This window comes from Salvelinus namaycush, chromosome 7 (assembly GCF_016432855.1).
Source record: "Salvelinus namaycush isolate Seneca chromosome 7, SaNama_1.0, whole genome shotgun sequence".
Classification (NCBI taxonomy): Eukaryota; Metazoa; Chordata; class Actinopteri; order Salmoniformes; family Salmonidae; genus Salvelinus; species Salvelinus namaycush.
The window spans coordinates 5,290,193-5,308,809 of record NC_052313.1 but is presented as its reverse complement, the minus strand read 5'-3'; the positions used below and the strand labels follow the sequence as shown (position 1 = coordinate 5,308,809).

General features: G+C 46.0%; 1 protein-coding gene and 1 long non-coding RNA gene across 2 annotated transcripts in view; both read left to right on the top strand.

Moving 5' to 3' along the window:
* The window catches only part of LOC120050916 (guanine nucleotide exchange factor VAV3-like), a 112,902-nt gene extending 100,082 nt beyond the window's left edge, over positions 1-12,820 (top strand). Inside the window, exons 24-25 of the mRNA XM_038997442.1 lie at positions 9,588-9,739; positions 11,438-12,820. Of these exons, the coding sequence (XP_038853370.1) occupies positions 9,588-9,739; positions 11,438-11,482 (197 nt within the window). The 3' untranslated portion in view covers positions 11,483-12,820. The remainder of the gene's footprint in view (positions 1-9,587; positions 9,740-11,437) is intronic.
* Positions 12,821-16,207: 3,387 nt separating this feature from the next.
* On the top strand, positions 16,208-17,517 carry LOC120050291. Its single transcript, XR_005477191.1, has 2 exons — positions 16,208-16,355; positions 16,488-17,517. It is a non-coding gene; the product is annotated as an uncharacterized LOC120050291 (long non-coding RNA).
* Positions 17,518-18,617: the final 1,100 nt, after the last annotated feature.

Sequence of the window (18,617 nt, the reverse complement as noted above, 5' to 3'; positions counted from 1 at the left end):
GTAATTACCATCTTACACTCAATAACTGGTTGTGCCACCTTCAGCTGCAACGACTCCAACCAAACACTTCCTGTAGTTGTTGATCTGTCTCTCACATCGCTGTGGAGGAATGTTGGCCTACTCCTGCATGCAGAACTGCTTTAACTCAGCGACATTTGTGGGTTTTCAAGCATAAATTGCTTGTGTCAAGTCCTGCCACAACATCTCAAATGGGATTAGGCCTGAATTTTGACTAAGCCATTTTAAAACGTCAAATGTGTTGCTTTTTTTTTGGACAGTAGATCTAACCTACTAGGCAAACTTGGGCTACAGATCTAATTATATTTAATAAAATGTTGAAGTTTGTATGTCGCTTTTCAAAGAATCTCAAAGCGCATAAAAAGTAAAACAAGAACAAACAAACAAAAATGTAAATGATGGAGATTTAAAGTCTCAGTTGGCTTGGGATGAAGTTGAGGCAGTTTAGAAAGGCAGTGGGGGGGGGCATTGATGGGACAGCCAATGAGAAACAACGACAGTCTGAAACAGCAGGCCCGCTTCAACAGCTCACCACACCTGCTTCTCTGAATAGTCAGTCAGTCCATCGGAGCCGCTGGTACTGGTACTCCATAGCCAGGAATACAGCACCCACCTGGGTGATACCACGGCTCCTGAACAGTCCCTGGCCTTCCTCTGGACACAGCATGCAGTCCTTGGTGTAATAGTTCCAAACAGATTATTTGAATCCAAACAGCCAACCAGCTACCTAGCTTTAAAGCCAAAATACTTTTCATCATGATTCAGCAACTCTGAGAGTCAAGACCACAGGATATAGTGATCAAACCCTAGAGCAGCCAACCAAAATAAATATATCTTTACAGAGTGCTTTGCCTAGGCTACCTCACGGTGCCATGGCAACCACGCAACCACAGTTGCCGTTCATTCTGTCTATGAGGTTCTTCTAATTTGAAGTGTGTAAAAGGCATGCAGTGTTTTGGCCTAGCCTTGCCTGGCTGGTGTGATGTGCTGTAGGAGGTCTTACAAGAGGATGTGCTTACAAGAGTTGAACAGGGAGTCTGGTACTCTGGTTGGTGGTGTATGTATGTTTATGTGTTTGTGTATGTGTGTTCATATAACTCTGGCCTCACACTGTAGAGTCTGGATAGTCAATGGTGGCTAATTAATAAAATGTCTCTATGTTGAGCAGGTATAGCAGTAGCCGTTAGCTCTGTGACTGGGAGCAGGGTAAACATTTTGTCTGGGATGTATAGCAGTAGCCATTAGCTCTGTGACTGGGAGCAGGGTAAACATTTTGTCTGGGATGTATAGCAGCAGCCATTAGCTCTGTGACTGGGAGCAGGGTAAACATTTTGTCTGGGATGTATAGCAGTAGCCATTAGCTCTGTGACTGGGAGCAGGGTAAACATATTGTCTGGGCTGTATAGCAGCAGCCATTAGCTCTGTGACTGGGAGATAGCAGCAGCCATTAGCCCTGTGACTGGGAGCAGGGTAAACATATTGTCTGGGATGTATAGCAGCAGCCATTAGCCCTGTGACTGGGAGCAGGGTAAACATTTTGTCTGGGCTGTATAGCAGCAGCCATTAGCTCTGTGACTGGGAGCAGGGTAAACATATTGTCTGGGATGTATAGCAGCAGCCATTAGCCCTGTGACTGGGAGATAGCAGCAGCCATTAGCCCTGTGACTGGGAGCAGGGTAAACATTTTGTCTGGGCTGTATAGCAGCAGCCATTAGCTCTGTGACTGGGAGCAGGGTAAACATATTGTCTGGGATGTATAGCAGCAGCCGTTAGCCCTGTGACTGGGAGATAGCAGCAGCCATTAGCCCTGTGACCTGGAGATAGCAGCAGCCATTAGCCCTGTGATCTGGAGATAGCAGCAGCCATTAGCCCTGTGATCTGGAGATAGCAGCAGCCATTAGCCCTGTGATCTGGAGATAGCAGCAGCCATTAGCTCTGTGACTGGGAGCAGGGTGCACATATTGTCTGGGATGTATAGCAGCAGCCATTAGCTCTGTGACTGGGAGCAGGGTAAACATATTGTCGGTGCTGTATAGCAGCAGCCATTAGCTCTGTGACTGGGAGATAGCAGCAGCCATTAGCCCTGTGATCTGGAGATAGCAGCAGCCATTAGCCCTGTGATCTGGAGATAGCAGCAGCCATTAGCCCTGTGATCTGGAGATAGCAGCAGCCATTAGCCCTGTGATCTGGAGATAGCAGCAGCCATTAGCCCTGTGATCTGGAGATAGCAGCAGCCATTAGCCCTGTGATCTGGAGATAGCAGCAGCCATTAGCCCTGTGATCTGGAGATAGCAGCAGCCATTAGCCCTGTGATATGGAGATAGCAGCAGCCATTAGCCCTGTGATCTGGAGATAAAAGCAGCCATTAGCCCTGTGATCTGGAGATAGCAGCAGCCATTAGCCCTGTGACTGGGAGCAGGGTGAACACATTGCCTGGTTCACATCAGCTCTGTTGTATTGCTCTGGGCCTGCTGGTCAGATGGGACATCATATGGTAGCAGGATGAGGGCCAAATGCAGATAGCAGGTCCTTACTGTGACATCGGCTTTGGGGTAAACACGCACACATACACAAAGAAACAGTCTGGACATAGTGGAGGACAGTTGGGTAAAATTCCATTTCAATGCCATTAACGTCCATTCAGTTGCTCATAAAATATGAAGCACCGTTTGAAGAATGTTAAATGAATCAACAATAAATCAATAAATCATTACATTCTAAAAAGGAATGGAACATTTTCTAATCATGATTTCTCCCTGAGGTTTTTAAAAATATAGACTAGAAATAGGAAGTGGACTAAAAGAGCATTCTAAGGAGTGACCATAATGTACATTTTCACCAACCCAGTGAGATTGTTCTGGTTGTTTGGGTTTCTGGTCGGAGGTTCCGTTCATCTATCAATCTGCACTCTTCTACGGCCTGCTGCTGCTTTTGCATGTTCATTTAGAGTTGGGATTAAACATGCTTTTCTCTCTCCTCTCCTTCTCCTTCCTCTGCTTTACTACCCTCCTCTCCTTTACCCTCCTCTCCCCTACCTGCTCCCTCCCCTCCCTCCTACATGCTCCCTCCTCTCCCCTACCTATTCCCTCATCTCCTCTCCCCTACCTACTCCCTTCCCCCTCTCCCCTACCTGCTCCCTCCCCTCCCCTCCCTCCTACCTCCTCTCCCCCCTCCTCTCCCCTACCTGCTCCCTCCCCTCCCTCCTACATGCTCCCTCCTCTCCCCTACCTATTCCCTCCTCTCCTCTACCTACTCCCTCCCCCCTCTCCCATACCTGCTCCCTCCTCTCCCTCCTACCTCCTCTCCCCCTCCTCTCCCCTACCTGCTCCCTCCCCTCCCTCCCCTCCCTCATACCTGCTCCCTCCTCTCCCCTACCTATTCCCTCCTCTCCTCTCCCCTACCTACTCCCTCCCCTCCTCTCCCCTACCTGCTCCCTCCTCTCCCCTACCTATTCCCTCATCTCCTCTCCCCTACCTACTCCCTTCCCCCTCTCCCCTACCTGCTCCCTCCTCTCCCCTACCTACTCCCTCCCCCTCTCCCCTACCTGCTCCCTCCTCTCCCCTACCTACTCCCTCCCCCTCTCCCCTACCTGCTCCCTCCTCTCCCCTACCTACTCCCTCCCCCCTCTCCCCTACCTGCTCCCTCCTCTCCCCTACCTACTCCCTCCCCCCTCTCCCCTACCTGCTCCATCCTCTCCTCTCCTCTGCCATAGATCCATTGCTCTGTGGGCTGTCTTATGTAACTTCTGCGGGCTACTGCTTTGTTCCTCCCTCCTCTGCTCCTTTCTGGTCAGGTACCACGTCTCCTTATTCCTACTCTTTTCATTGTGGCGCTCTGATTACTTAGCATGCGTAGTGAGTCTAGTCTAGTCCCAGATCACAGTTATCACTGCCTCCATCGTCTCTCCCAGCCTTCCATCTCACCATCTCACCTCGCTCCCTCCATCTTGCTGGAAATGTGTGTGTGTGTGTGTGTGTGTGTGTGTGTGTGTGTGTGTGTGTGTGTGTGTGTGTGTGTGTGTGTGTGTGTGTGTGTGTGTGTGTGTGTGTGTGTGTGTGTGTGTGTGTGTGTGTGTAGGGGGTCAGGGGTTCTATGTGGGTATATGCATCTCTGTGGGTATATGTGTGTTTGTGTACATGCCTGCGTGCATATTTGTTACACTCTGTACGTGTGTGTGTGCTCTCATAGTGTTTATTAATATGTGTGTGTTAGCACCAAGACGTTGACATGTGACAAGACGATGAGGCGGGCCAAATAGACTGACCGTAACTGGGTCATCATATCACACCCCAGTGACCCTGACAGACAGCTTTGCAGACCAATCAAATCAGCCTATTTAAGCTGTCAGGTCAGTGAAGCATTTTTCCACAACAGCAGTAGTATTACAGGCCAAACCTGCCATGTACCCAGCAGAGCTAACCAGCTCCAGCTCCGTATCTGTCTTTTTCCTTTGTTATCTTACTGTGTGCATGACTGCAGCTCACAAACAGGCAGGCAGGCAGACAGGTATTTTAGTCAAGGTATTTCACATCAGCAGCAGACAGAGGTTGTCTGGCACGCTCTCTCACACACGCCAACTTTGTGTCAGAGCATTTCGTTATATTTTGTACGTAGATCCGAGACACTCCATTTCGTATGATATGTTACATTTCGTATCGTATGTATTCATTTGTGGATGTCCATCATCCATTTCGTATGATATGTACAAATTACAATGTGTATCATACGTGTTTTGAATTTGCAAAAATAACAATATGTTACGAATTTGAAAACGTATGATATGTTATGAATTCCAATTTGTTGTGGCTAACGTTGGCTAGGTGGCTAATTGTAATGTTGGCTCGCTGGCTAACTTTAGCTAGGGATTAGGGTTAAGATAAGGAGTTAGGTTAAAGGGTTAAGGTTAGGGTTAGGGGAAGGGTTAGCTTACATGCTAAGTACGGTAGTTGCAAAGTATCAAAACATTAGTAAGTAGGTAAAATGTTGCTAATTAGCTCAAACGGTAAAGTTGTTCATGATGAGATTTGAACACGCAACCTTTGGCTTGCTAGACCTTTGCGTTATAGTTTGTGTAGCCTACAAACTTACACACAACTTTTCTAACTACTGCATTCCCTGTCTTAGTAATCATAAGCACAATTTAATGTTATTTTTTTTAGGAGGGGAGTATGCTACCTGCAGCTATTTACATGTTTTACACAAATACACTACATCACCAAAATTATGTGGAAACCTGCTCATCGAACTTCTCATCCCAAAATCATGGGCATCAATATGGGGTTGGTCCCCCCTTTGCTGCTATAACAGCCTCCATTCTTCTGGAAAGGCTTTCCACTAGATGTTGGAACATTTCTGCAGGGACTTGCTTCCATTCAGCAATAGTGAGGTCGGGCACTGATGTTGGGCGATTAAGCTTGGCTTGCGTTCGTATTCATCCCAAAGTTGTTCAATGGGGTTGAGGCCAGGGTTCTATGCAGGCCAGTCAAGTTCTACCGCACCGATCTCAACAAACCATTTCTGTATGGACCTCACTTTGTGCATGCTGAAAAAGGAAAAGGCCTGCCCCAAACTGTTGCCACAAAGTTGGAAGCACAGAATTATCAACAATATCATTGAATGCTGTAGCGTTAAGATTTCCCTTCACTGGAACTAAGGGGCCAAGCCCGAACCATGAAAAACAGTCCCAGACCGTTATTCCTCCTCCACCAAACTTTACAGTTGGCACTATGCATTCGGGCGGTTAGCGTTCTCCTGGCATCTGCCAAACCCAGATTTGTCCCTCAGACTGCCAGATAATGAAAAGTAATTCATCACTCCATAGAATGCTTTTACACTACTCCAGAATCCAATGGTGGCGAACTTTACACCACTCCAGCCGATGCTTGGCATTGTACATGGGGATGTTAGGTTTGTGTGCAGCTGCTCAGCCATGTAAACCCATTTCATGAAGTTCCCGATGAACAGTTGTGCTGATGTTGCTTCCAGAGGCAGTTTGGGACTTGGTAGTGAGTGTTGCAACTGAGGACAGATTATTTTTTACATGTTACGCACTTCAGCACTCGGCGGTCCTGTTCTGTGAGCTTGTGTGGCCTACCACTTTGTGGCTGAGCCATTGTTGCTCCTAGACATTTCCACTTCACAATAACAGCACTTACAGTTGACCTTAACGGTCTAGCAGGGCAGAAATTTGACGAACTGACTTGTTGAAAAGGTGGCATCCTATGACGGTGCCATATTGAATGTCCACTGAGCTCTTCAGTAAGGCCATTCTACTGCCAATGTTTGTCTATAGAGATTGCATGGTTGTGTGCTCGATTTTATACACATGTCAGCAACGGGTATGGCTGAAATAGCCGAATCCACTAATTTGAACGGGTGTCCACATACTTTTGCACATATAGTGTACATCAGTGGCGTTCGGTGCCGTTTAAGATGAGGAAGGACGATTTATTTTTCTCATGAGCATGTCCTTATTTCTATTACAGCATATTGGATGACTGTCATTCATATTCCATTCACCCAGTTCAATGTAACATCGATAGGTTTAGGCTACTACATGATTCTACAATTATCCCTATACCCAGCATGAGGTTACTACAACCTAGCGTATGAATGAAAGTTGACAACGTAGATGCACGCATGTCGAGAGTAAAATTTGAGGTGACAGACAGTGACACATTCAAAACCGCCATGCAAACTCTTGCTTGCATTTAGCTGATCTAGATTGTAATTATTAGTCTAACTGTTGCCAATTAGAGTTTCTATTGGACAAATCCAGGTATGTTTATCCCCGTTTAGTTCCGTTTGCTTATGTTTAAGAAAAGTTTTGATCACACAGTTAACACAGTTAACTTTCATAGCAGCCACTTTGTATTCCTTCTCGCATCTATGCGCTCCCCTCCTCTCACCTCTTCCGTTCACTTGTGGAAATTCCACAAATTAACTTTTAACAAGGCACACCTGTTAATAGAAATGCATTCCAGTTGACTACCTCATGAAACTAGTTGAGAGAATGCCAAGAGTGTGCAAAGCTGTCATCAAGGCAAAAGGTGGCTACTTTGAAGAATCTAAAATCTAAAATATATTTCGATTTAACACTTTTGTTGGTTACTACATGATTCCATATGTGTTATTTCATAGTTTTGATGTCTTCACTATTATTAGAAAATAGTTTTGATGTATTCACTATTATTAGAAAATAGTTTTTTAAAAAATAAAGAAAAACCCTTGAATGAGTAGTTGTGTCCAAACTTTGTTAAAATCAGGCTGCAGGTTTTCTCCAGCTGTTCAGAAATATGAGGCAGAGACATCATAAGGGGTTCAGAAGAGAGGAGTAAAGATCAAACCATGAAGGGAGGGGGAGTGTGAGCAGCAGCTATGTTAGAATAAAGAATGGTGTGCTTAAATTAACACACACGCAGAACGAGATCTGGATCCTTAGCTTGAAGGAAGACGTTCCTGGAGGGGCGGGATTTGTTTTATACGTAGTCTATGACCTGTTAAAGATAACATAGTCTTTGGTCTGTTGAAGATAACATAGTCTGTGGTCTGTTAAAGATAACATAGTCTGTGGTCTGTTGAAGATAACATAGTCTTTGGTCTGTTGAAGATAACATAGTCTGTAGTCTGTTGAAGATAACATAGTCTGTAGTCTGTTGAAGATAACATAGTCTATGGTCTGTTAAAGATAACATAGTCTGTGGTCTGTTAAAGATAACATAGTCTGTGGTCTGTTGAAGATAACATAGTCTGTGGTCTGTTAAAGATAACATAGTCTATGGTCTGTTAAAGATAACATAGTCTGTGATCTGTTGAAGATAACATAGTCTGTGGTCTGTTGAAGATAACATAGTCTGTGGTCTGTTGAAGATAACATAGTCTGTGGTCTGTTGAAGATAACATAGTCTGTGGTCTGTTGAAGATAACATAGTCTGTGGTCTGTTGAAGATACCATAGTCTGTGGTCTGTTGAAGATAACATAGTCTGTGGTCTGTTGAAGATAACATAGTCTGTGGTCTGTTAAAGATAACATAGTCTGTGGTCTGTTGAAGATAACATAGTCTGTGGTCTGTTGAAGATAACATAGTATGTGGTCTGTTGAAGATAACATAGTCTGTGGTCTGTTGAAGATAACATGGTCTGTTGAAGATAATTTATCATCCAATAAGATACAGTCTATGGTCTGTTAAAGATAACAGTTTAAGTTTAAGATAGCATAGCAACCAAGAAGAGACAGATTGAAGGAACCTTCAAATGTTCCTCCCTTCAGATGGTCTAGTTTATAATTAATCCAGCCACCCGTATGAGTGTGGATTATGCTGTTGACACAATCCAGGCCACAATCAAAACAGACACTTCATTTGGACGGGATGTGCCCCGGCTTTGCACAAATCATTCCTTTAAATGGGGCTGGGATAAGAGAGAAGAGAGAAAGGGGAGTGATGTGATTATGCATGCCTCAACATCTCCCTCAGACTGTCTGGAGTGAAAGAGAGGATATTATCCATGTGTGTGACAGAAAGAGAGACAGACAGAGAGAGAAATAGAGAGTGAGAGAAAGAAATAGAGAGAGCGAGAGAGAGAGAAAGGGGAGAGAGAGAGAGAGAGAGAGAGAGAGAGAGACAGAAAAGGGAGAGAGAGAGGGGTAGAGAGGGAGAAAAAGGGGAGAGAGAAAGAGGGGGTGGAGAGAGAGAGAGAAAGAGGGAGGAGAGGGGAGAGGGAGAGAGAGAGAAAGAAAGGGAGAGAGAGAGAGAGAAGGGTGAATAAAGACATTTCAAATGTCATGTAATGGACAAAAGGGAAAATAAATAAACATAAATATGGGTTGTATTTACAATGGTGTTTGTTCTTCACTGGTTGCCCTTTTCTTGAGGCAACAGGTCACAAATCTTGCTGCTGTGATGTCACACTGTGGTATTTCACCCAGTAGATATGGGAGTTTAGGGGTCTGTGTAATCTGAGGATATTTTACCAGAATTTTGCATGCAGTCTCAATTTGGTGTTTGTCACATTTAGATAATTCTTGGTTGGTGAGCGGACCCCAGACCTCACAACCATAAAGGGCAATGGGTTCTATAACTGATTCAAGTATTTTTAGCCAGATCCCAATTGGTACAGTATGTTGGATTTTATGTTCCTTTTGATGGCATAGAAGGCCCTTCTTGCCTTGTCTCTCAGATCGTTCACAGCTTTGTGGAAGTTACCTGTGGCACTGATGTTTAGGCCGAGGTAGGTATAGTTTTTTGTGTGCTCTAGGGCAACGGTGTCTAGATGGAATTTTGTATTTGTGGTCCTGGCGACTGGACCTTGTTTGGAACACCATTATTTTGGTCTTACTGAGATTTACTGTCAGGGCCCAGGTCTGACAGGGCCCAGGTCTGACAGAATCTGTGAAGATCTAGGTGCTGCTGTAGGCCCTCCTTGTTAGGGGACAGAAGCACCAGATCATCAGCAAACAGTAGACATTTGACTTCAGATTCTAGCTGGGTGAGTCCGGGTGCTGCAGACTGTTCTAGTGCCCTCGCCAATTCTCTCTCTCTCTCTCCCCCCCCCCCTCTCTCTCGCCACAGTGTTCACCCCTAAGGTGATAGGTGTGGCGAAAGCCCGCTATGACTTCAGCTCCAGGGACACCAGAGAGCTGTCTCTACAGGAGGGAGACGTAGTGAAGATCTATACCAAGTCAGGAGCCAATGGCTGGTGGAGGGGAGAGGTCAACGGCAGGGTGAGTGCCCCCCCCCCAGAAGCCAATCAGTTTCTCCAGTCAATCACCTGTCTGTTATATTCCTGTTGAGTCGGGGAGAGAGAGTCACATACAAAACAACCAAACACACAAACATACAGTGCAATGTGATGTTTAAGTTTTTTAAATGTTTTATACATTTACAAACATTTCCCCCAAAAACTATTTTTGCTTTGTCATTATGGGGTATTGTGTGTATATTGATGGGGGGGGGGGGGATGATTTAATACATTTTAGAAAAAGTCTGTAATGTAATAACATTTTGAGAAAGTCAAAGGGGTCTGAATACTTTTGCAAATGCACCGTACATACCATATATACACACACCAACACGGCACCTCTCTGATGGTTGGGTCTACTGTTTGATATTGCATATGAACACGTCCTATTCTAATGCAGTATGTGTGTATGTTTTCGTGTGAGTGTGCAGTTATGTTTGTACACATGTCTGCTTCTGACAGTGGGGCCTAAGAGATGTGAGTGACTCTAATAATGTGTGGGAGTGTTTTTGTGCAAATGTCTGTGTAGACTGATGTCTGTTGTCTGTCTGTCTGACTCGGCTATAGTGATCACTAAACAACTCTGTAACAGAGTACTGCAGCTCTTTACAGTGGGATAGATGGGCCGGTGTTATCTAGTAACACCTGACTCTTTAGAGTGGGATAGATGGGCCGGTGTTATCTAGTAACACCTGACTCTTTAGAGTGGGATAGATGGGCCGGTGTTATCTAGTAACGCCTGACTCTTTAGAGTGGGATAGATGGGCCGGTGTTATCTAGTAACGCCTGATTCTTTAGAGTGGGATAGATGGGCCGGTGTTATCTAGTAACACCTGACTCTTTAGAGTGGGATAGATGGGCCGGTGTTATCTAGTAACGCCTGATTCTTTAGAGTGGGATAGATGGGCCGGTGTTATCTAGTAACGCCTGATTCTTTAGAGTGGGATAGATGGGCCGGTGTTATCTAGTAACACCTGACTCTTTAGAGTGGGATAGATGGGCCGGTGTTATCTAGTAACACCTGACTCTTTAGAGTGGGATAGATGGGCCGGTGTTATCTAGTAACGCCTGACTCTTTAGAGTGGGATAGATGGGCCGGTGTTATGTAGTAACACCTGACTCTTTAGAGTGGGATAGATGGGCCGGTGTTATCTAGTAACGCCTGACTCTTTAGAGTGGGATAGATGGGCCGGTGTTATCTAGTAACGCCTGACTCTTTAGAGTGGGATAGATGGGCCGGTGCTATCTAGTAACGCCTGACTCTTTAGAGTGGGATAGATGGGCCGGTGTTATCTAGTAACACCTGACTCTTTACAGTGGGATAGATGGGCCGGTGTTATCTAGTAACACCTGAATCTTTACAGTGGGATAGATGGGCCGGTGTTATCTAGTAACACCTGACTCTTTACAGTGGGATAGATGGGCCGGTGCTATCTAGTAACGCCTGATTCTTTAGAGTGGGATAGATGGGCCGGTGTTATCTAGTAACACCTGACTCTTTACAGTGGAACAGGTTATCTGGCTAACATGTTTACACTCAGGTGTTCCCCTTGAATATTATTAGTGGATGAATGCTCACCTGATGCAAGCGTCTGTAACAACAGTCCACACACACACCCACACACCCATACACACTACTCCTCCTTTTCATTTCTCATTGCCTTTCTTATTTTTTCTGCAGGTGGGCTGGTTTCCATCTACCTATGTGGAGGAAGGAGAGGAGTGAGTCATGGAGAAAAACACAAAGGATGAAAGAAAATGAAAATACAGAAAGACTGAGAGACCGACAGAGTGAACCGGTTGGCTGTTAGGCCTGAACTGGACATTCTGTGGTTTATCTGACTGCTAGCTGAGAACTGGACATTCTGTGGTGGACCCTCCTATTGGCTGTTGCCTCAATAACGACCCAAAATCCTCCTGGGAGAATAGAGGGTTCCTAGATGGAATAGTGACTGGTTCTCTCTGGTCTGCCACTTCAACAGACTAGTGACTGGTTCTCTCTGGTCTGCCACTTCAACAGACTAGTGACTGGTTCTCTCTGGTCTGCCACTTCAACAGACTAGCAGCTTGGCTGTCAGCATGGGAAGGACCTTTCCCAGAACCCAGATCCCTACTTCCGTCCATCCCTCTCTCCCTCACTTCCACCTCCCCTAACTCAGCTACATCCATTCATCTGCACCACTCAGGATATAGCTAAGACTGTCTAAAGGGAAAGAGAAAAGAGAGAGCGAGAGAAGAGACTGAGAGAGGAGGGAGGGATTTGCCACACCGCAGGGCTTCACCTTGCCTGTGTTGCTCTGTTCCACTTGCCTTGGTGATTATTGATGACTTGATGCAGCGGCATCCCCATCCACACACACACGCACGCACGCACGCACGCACGCACGCACGCACGCACGCACGCACGCACGCACGCACGCACGCACGCACGCACGCACGCACGCACACACACACATGGCTGGAAACGCTGTCATGAAACAGCTCCCAAACACATCCCCACAGATTACAATAACTGAACACAAAACACACACATTCTCCCCTACAAACCTCCCTGTGTTGTGTTGTCTTTGCTGTTAGCCTCCCTATGTTCTCATCTCTCCAGCAGGCTGGGTACGGGGCTGTCGCTGTGTGTTGATTTGATAGGGATCTGGCTGGTTTCTGAGGGAACAAGCTAGTGATGCTACCCTACGTCTTTCTCTCTCTCTCTCTATTTAGACCCTTAACTCAGTACTTTGTCAAAGCACCTTTGGCAAAGATTAAAGCCTTGATTCTTATTGGGTATGACGCTACAAGCTTGGCACAGCTGTATTTGGGCAGTTTCTCCCGTTCTTCTCTGCAGATTCTCTCAAGATCTGTCAGGTTGGATGGTAATGTAATGTAACAACATGTGGAAAGGGTCTGCATACTTTCCAAACACACTATACGTTTATATAACTGTGAGTGCCAGACATGTGTATAACTCACCCTGATCTCTCTCTTCATCTCTCTCTTCCCCCCTACTCTCTCTCTCTCTCTCTCTCTCTCTCTCTCTCTCTCTCTCTCTCTCTCTCTCTCTCTCTCTCTCTCTCTCTCTCTCTCTCTCTCTCTCTCTCTCTCTCTCTCTCTCTCTCTCTCTCTCTCTCTCTCTCTCTCTCTCTCTCTCTCTCTCTCTCTCTCTCTCTCTCTCTCTCTCTCTCTCTCTCTCTCTCTCTCTCTCTCTATCTCTATCTCTCTCTCTCTTTCTCCAATTCAAGGGGCTTTATTGACTTGGGAAACATATGTTAACATTGCCAAAGCAAGTGAAGTAGATAATATACAAAAGTGAAATAAACAATGAACAGTAAACATTACACTTGCAGAAGTTCCAAAAGAATAAAGATATTACAAATGTCATATTATGTCTATATATAATCTCTCTCTCTCTCTCTGCTCTCTTTCTCCTTGTCAAATCAAATCAAACCAAATGTATTTGTCACATGCGCCGAATACATGTCTAGACCTTACCGTGAAATGCTTACTTACAAGCCCTTCACCAACAATGCAGTTCAAGAAATAGAGTTAAGAAAATATTTACTAAATAAACTAAAGTAACAGGGAATGTATTGACGCCTCTTGCACTGAGATGCAGTGCCTTAGACCGCACTTGGGGGCACCCCGGATGGCAGGAAGCTTGGCCCCAATGATGTACTGGGCTGTACGGACTACCCTCAGTAGCACCTTACCTTCTGATGCTCAGCAGTTGCCATACCAGGCGGTGATGCAACCGGTCAGGATGCTCTCGATGGTGCAGTTGTATAACTTTTTGAGGATCTGGGGACCCATGCCAAATCTTTTCAGTCTCCTGAGGGGGAAAAAGCATTGTCGTTCCTTCTTCACGGCATTCTTGCTGTGTTTGGACCATGATAGTTTGTTGGTGATGTGGACACCAAGGAACTTGAAACTCTCGACCCGCTCCACTACAACCCCATCAATGTGAATGGGGGCCTGTTTGGCCCTCCTTTTCCTGTAGTCCACAATCAGCTCCTTAGTCTTGCTCACATTGAGGGAGAGGTTGTTGTCCTGGCACCACACTGACAGGTCTCTGACCTCCTCCCTATAGGATCACCATCGTTGTTGGTGATCAGGCCTACTACTGTTGTGTCATCAGCAAACTTAATGATGGTGTTGGAGTCGTGCTTGGCCATGCAGTCGTGGGTGAACAGGGAGTACATGGCAGATGTGTTGTTGCCTACCCTTACCACCTGGAGGCGGCCCGTCAGGAAGTCCAGGATCCATTTGCAGAGGGAGATGTTTAGTCCCAGTTTAGTGAGACTCTCTTTCTCCGTATTTCTCTCTCTCTCTTTATCTCTCTCACTCTCTCTCTATACCCCTCCTCCTCTCTCCCCTCCTCTCTCTTTCTCTACCCCTCCTCCCCTCTCCCCCTCCTCTCTCTTCCTCTCTCCCTCCTCCCCTCTCCCCCTCCTCTCTTTCTCTACCCCTCCTCCCCTCTCCCCCTCCTCTCTCTCTCTCTATACCCCTCCTCCCCTCTCCCCCTCCTCTCTCTTTCTCTACCCCTCCTACCCTCTCCCCCTCCTCTCTCTCCCTCTCTCCCTCCTCCCCTCTCCCCCTCCTCTCTCTTTCTCTACCCCTCCTACCCTCTCCCCCTCCTCTCTCTTTCTCTACCCCTCCTACCCTCTCCCCCTCCTCTCTCTTTCTCTACCCCTCCTCCCCTCTCCCCCTCCCCTCTCTTCCTCTCTCCCTCTCCCCCTCCTCCCCTCTCCCCCTCCTCTCTCTTCTCTCCCCCTACTTCCCTCTCCCCCTCCTCTCTCTTCTCCCCCCCTCCTCCCCTCTCCCCCTCCTCTCTCTTTCTCTACCCCTCCTCCCCTCTCCCCCTCCCCTCTCTTCCTCTCTCCCTCTCCCCCTCCTCCCCTCTCCCCCTCCTCTCTCTTTCTCTCCCCCTCCTCCCCTCTCCCCCTCCTCTCTCTTTCTCTACCCCTTCTACCCTCTCCCCCTGCTCTCTTTTTCTCTACCCCTCCTACCCTCTCCCCCTCCTCTCTATTTCTCTACCCCTCCTACCCTCTCCCCTGAAGGGGGTTTCCAGTAGACATTCCAAGCAGTGCCTTCTTTCCTTGTTAATCCTCTATTGAGAGGTATTTAGCAACATTTTAGGGAATAATAACTTTACAGACTCTCAAACACCCACTCAGACAGGCAGATCAGGCAGTATAATATATCATGCCATAGTTACCACAGACAAGAATGGGATTAATGTCAGAAGAATGGGATTAATGTTAGAAGAATGGGAATAATGTCAGAAGAATGGGATTAATGTTAGAAGAATGGGATTAATGTTAGAAGAATGGGAATAATGTCAGAATGGGATTAATGTTAGAAGAATGGGATTAATGTTAGAAGAATGGGATTAATGTCAGAAGAATGGGATTCATGTCAGAAGAATGGGATTAATGTCAGAAGAATGGGATTAATGTCAGAAGAATGGGATTAATGTTAGAAGAATGGGAATAATGTCAGAAGAATGGGATTAATGTTAGAAGAAGGGGATTAATGTTAGAAGAATGGGATTAATGTTAGAAGAAGGGGATTAATGTTAGAAGAATGGGATTAACTTCTTATTGCTGCAATCCAGGTAACGGGATCGATATGACAACAGCCAGTGAAAGTGAAGGGCACCAAATTCAAACAACAGAAATCTCATAATTAAAATTCCTCAAACATACATGTGTTTCATATAATTTTAAAGGTAATCTTGTTGTTAATCCCACCAAAGTGTCCGATATCAAATAGGATTTTCAGCGAAAGCCCCACAAACGATTATGTTAGGTCACCGCCAAATCACAGACACAGTAATTTTTCCAGCCAAAGAGTGGAGTCACAAAAAGCACAAATAGAGATAAAATGTATCACTAACCTTTGATGATCTTCATCAGATGACACTCATAGGACTTCATGTTACACAATACATGTATGTTTTGTTTGATAAAGTTTATATTTATATAAAAAAATCGGAGTTTACATTGGCGTGTTACGTTCACTAGTTCCAAAAACATCCAGTGATTTTGCATAGCCACATCGATTCAACAGAAATACTCATCATAAATGTAGATGATAATACAAGTTATACACATGGAATTATAGATATACCTCTCCTTAATGCAACCGCTGTGTCAGATTATTTTTAAAAATTACGGAAAAAGCAAACCATGCAATAATCTGAGACGGCGCTCAGAACAATAGTCAAATTAGCCGCCATGTTGGAGTCAACAGAAACCAGAAATTACATGATAAATATTCCCTTACCTTTGATGATCTTCATCAGAATGCACTCCCAGGAATCCCAGGTCCACAATAAATGCTTGATTTGTTCGATAATGTCCGTTATTTATGTCCAATTAGCTACTTTTGTTTGCGCGTTTGGTAAACAATTCCAAAGTCACAAAGCGCGTTCCCTAAAAGCTGACGAAATGTCCAAAAGTTCAGTAACACTCAGTAGAAACATGTCAAACGATGTATTGATTCAATCTTTAGAATGTTGTTAACATAAATCTTGAATAACATTCCAACCAGAGAATTACATTGCTTCAGATGAGGTGGTTTACAACTGGGAGGAGACCGGCTGGGAGGTGGTTTACCACTGGGAGGAGAGTGGCTGGGAGGTGGTTTACCACTGGGAGGAGAGCGGCTGGGAGGTGGTTTACCACTGGGAGGAGAGCGGCTGGGAGGTGGTTTACCACTGGGAGGAGAGCGGCTGGGAGGTGGTTTACCACTGGGAGGAGAGTGGCTGGGAGGTGGTTTACCACTGGGAGGAGAGTGGCTGGGAGGTGGTTTACCACTGGGAGGAGAGTGGCTGGGAGGTGGTTTACCACTGGGAGGAGAGTGGCTGGGAGGTGGTTTACCACTGGGAGGAGAGCGGCTGGGAGGTGGTTTACTACTGGGAGGAGAGCGGCGTCTGGGAGGTGGTTTACCACTGGGAGGAGAGTGGCTGGCAAGACACACACACACACACACACACACACACACACACACACACACACACACACACACACACACACACACACACACACACACACACACACACACACACACACACACACACACACACACACACACGGCACAGGCATATACATAGATTCTCCATAATATAATATGACATGATTATAAAGTACATACGTGATGTATATATTAATATAAATATTATATTGGGCAAAAAAGCATAATAAATTATCAGGGTATATAACTATAATGAAGAGGTATCCACTGTCCCGTGGGTCATATTCATTAGGCACTAAACGGAAGCAATCTGAACTGAAACAGGATGGTACTACCTGAACTTGTCCAATACAAAATACTCCTTTTTCGTTTTTTTTCAGTTGCATAACGTTTTGCTATGGTGTGCAATCCTGCTCTCTTCCTGTGGTTCTTCTGTGTGTTGATGCTGGTCATTGTGACACAAAATGCATTATGATGTGACTCTGGTCCTTGGAATGCTGGGAAATGTTTTTTTTTTGTTTTTTTACTACACTGTACGTCTCAAGGGAAAGTAGGGTTTGGACCGTAATAAGGAATCAGTGGAGTGAGAAACTTTAAAGTGTTATCCTCTGTGCTGATCTGAACGGTTTCCCACCCCAATGGCATTATCAGCCTTTTATTAGGCAGCTCATATTCCAGCATAACTAATGTTTTTTATTTGTTGATAATGTCTTGATATGATGAAATGTGTAAAAGAAGAGATGTGTTCTATTATACATGTTTATTTTGGAATTATACTGATGGAATATAATGGTGTGTGTGTGTACAGGTTTCATTGTAAAATGTCCCCATCCATCCACCCACCCCTACTCTACTGTGTTTTACCTGCAGTGCAGGTTAGCCACCACCAGGAAGCAGCAGCATAAGCACATCTCTCTCCTCCACCTTGTTCTCTGCCTGTCTCTCCTCCACCTTGTTCTTTGCCTGTCTCTCCTCCACCTCTTTCTCTGCCTGTCTCTCCTCTTTCTCTGCCTGTCTCTCCTCTTTCTCTGCCTGTCTCTCCTCACCTCTTTCTCTGCCTGTCTCTCCTCCACTTTGTTCTTTGCCTGTCTCTCCTCCACCTCGTTCTCTGCCTGTCTCTCCTCCACCTCGTTCTCTGCCTGTCTCTCCTCCACCTTGTTCTTTGCCTGTCTCTCCTCCACCGCGTTCTCTGCCTGTCTCTCCTCCACCTCGTTCTCTGCCTTTCTCTCCTCCACCGCGTTCTCTGCCTGTCTCTCCTCCACCTCGTTCTCTGCCTGTCTCTTCTCCATCTCTTTCTCTGCCTGTCTCTCCTCACCTCTTTCTCTGCCTGTCTCTCCTCTTTCTCTGACTGTCTCTTCTCCACCTCGTTCTTTGCCTGTCTCTCCTCCACCTCGTTCTCTGCCTGTCTCTTCTCCATCTCTTTCTCTGCCTGTCTCTCCTCACCTCTTTCTCTGCCTGTCTCTCCTCTTTCTCTGACTGTCTCTCCTCCACCTCGTTCTCTGCCTGTCTCTCCTCCACCTTGTTCTTTGCCTGTCTCTCCTCCACCGCGTTCTCTGCCTGTCTCTCCTCCACCTCGTTCTCTGCCTGTCTCTTCTCCATCTCTTTCTCTGCCTGTCTCTCCTCACCTCTTTCTCTGCCTGTCTCTCCTCTTTCTCTGCCTGTCTCTCCTCCACCTCTTTCTCTGCCTGTCTCTCCTCACCTCTTTCTCTGCCTGTCTCTCCTCACCTCTTTCTCTGCCTGTCTCTCCTCACCTCTTCTTCTGCCTGTCTCTCCTCCACCTCTTTCTCTGCCTGTCTCTCCTCCACCTCTTTCTCTGCCTGTCTCTCCTCCACCTCTTTATCTGCCTGTCTCTCCTCACCTCTTTCTCTGCCTGTCTCTCCTCACCTCTTTCTCTG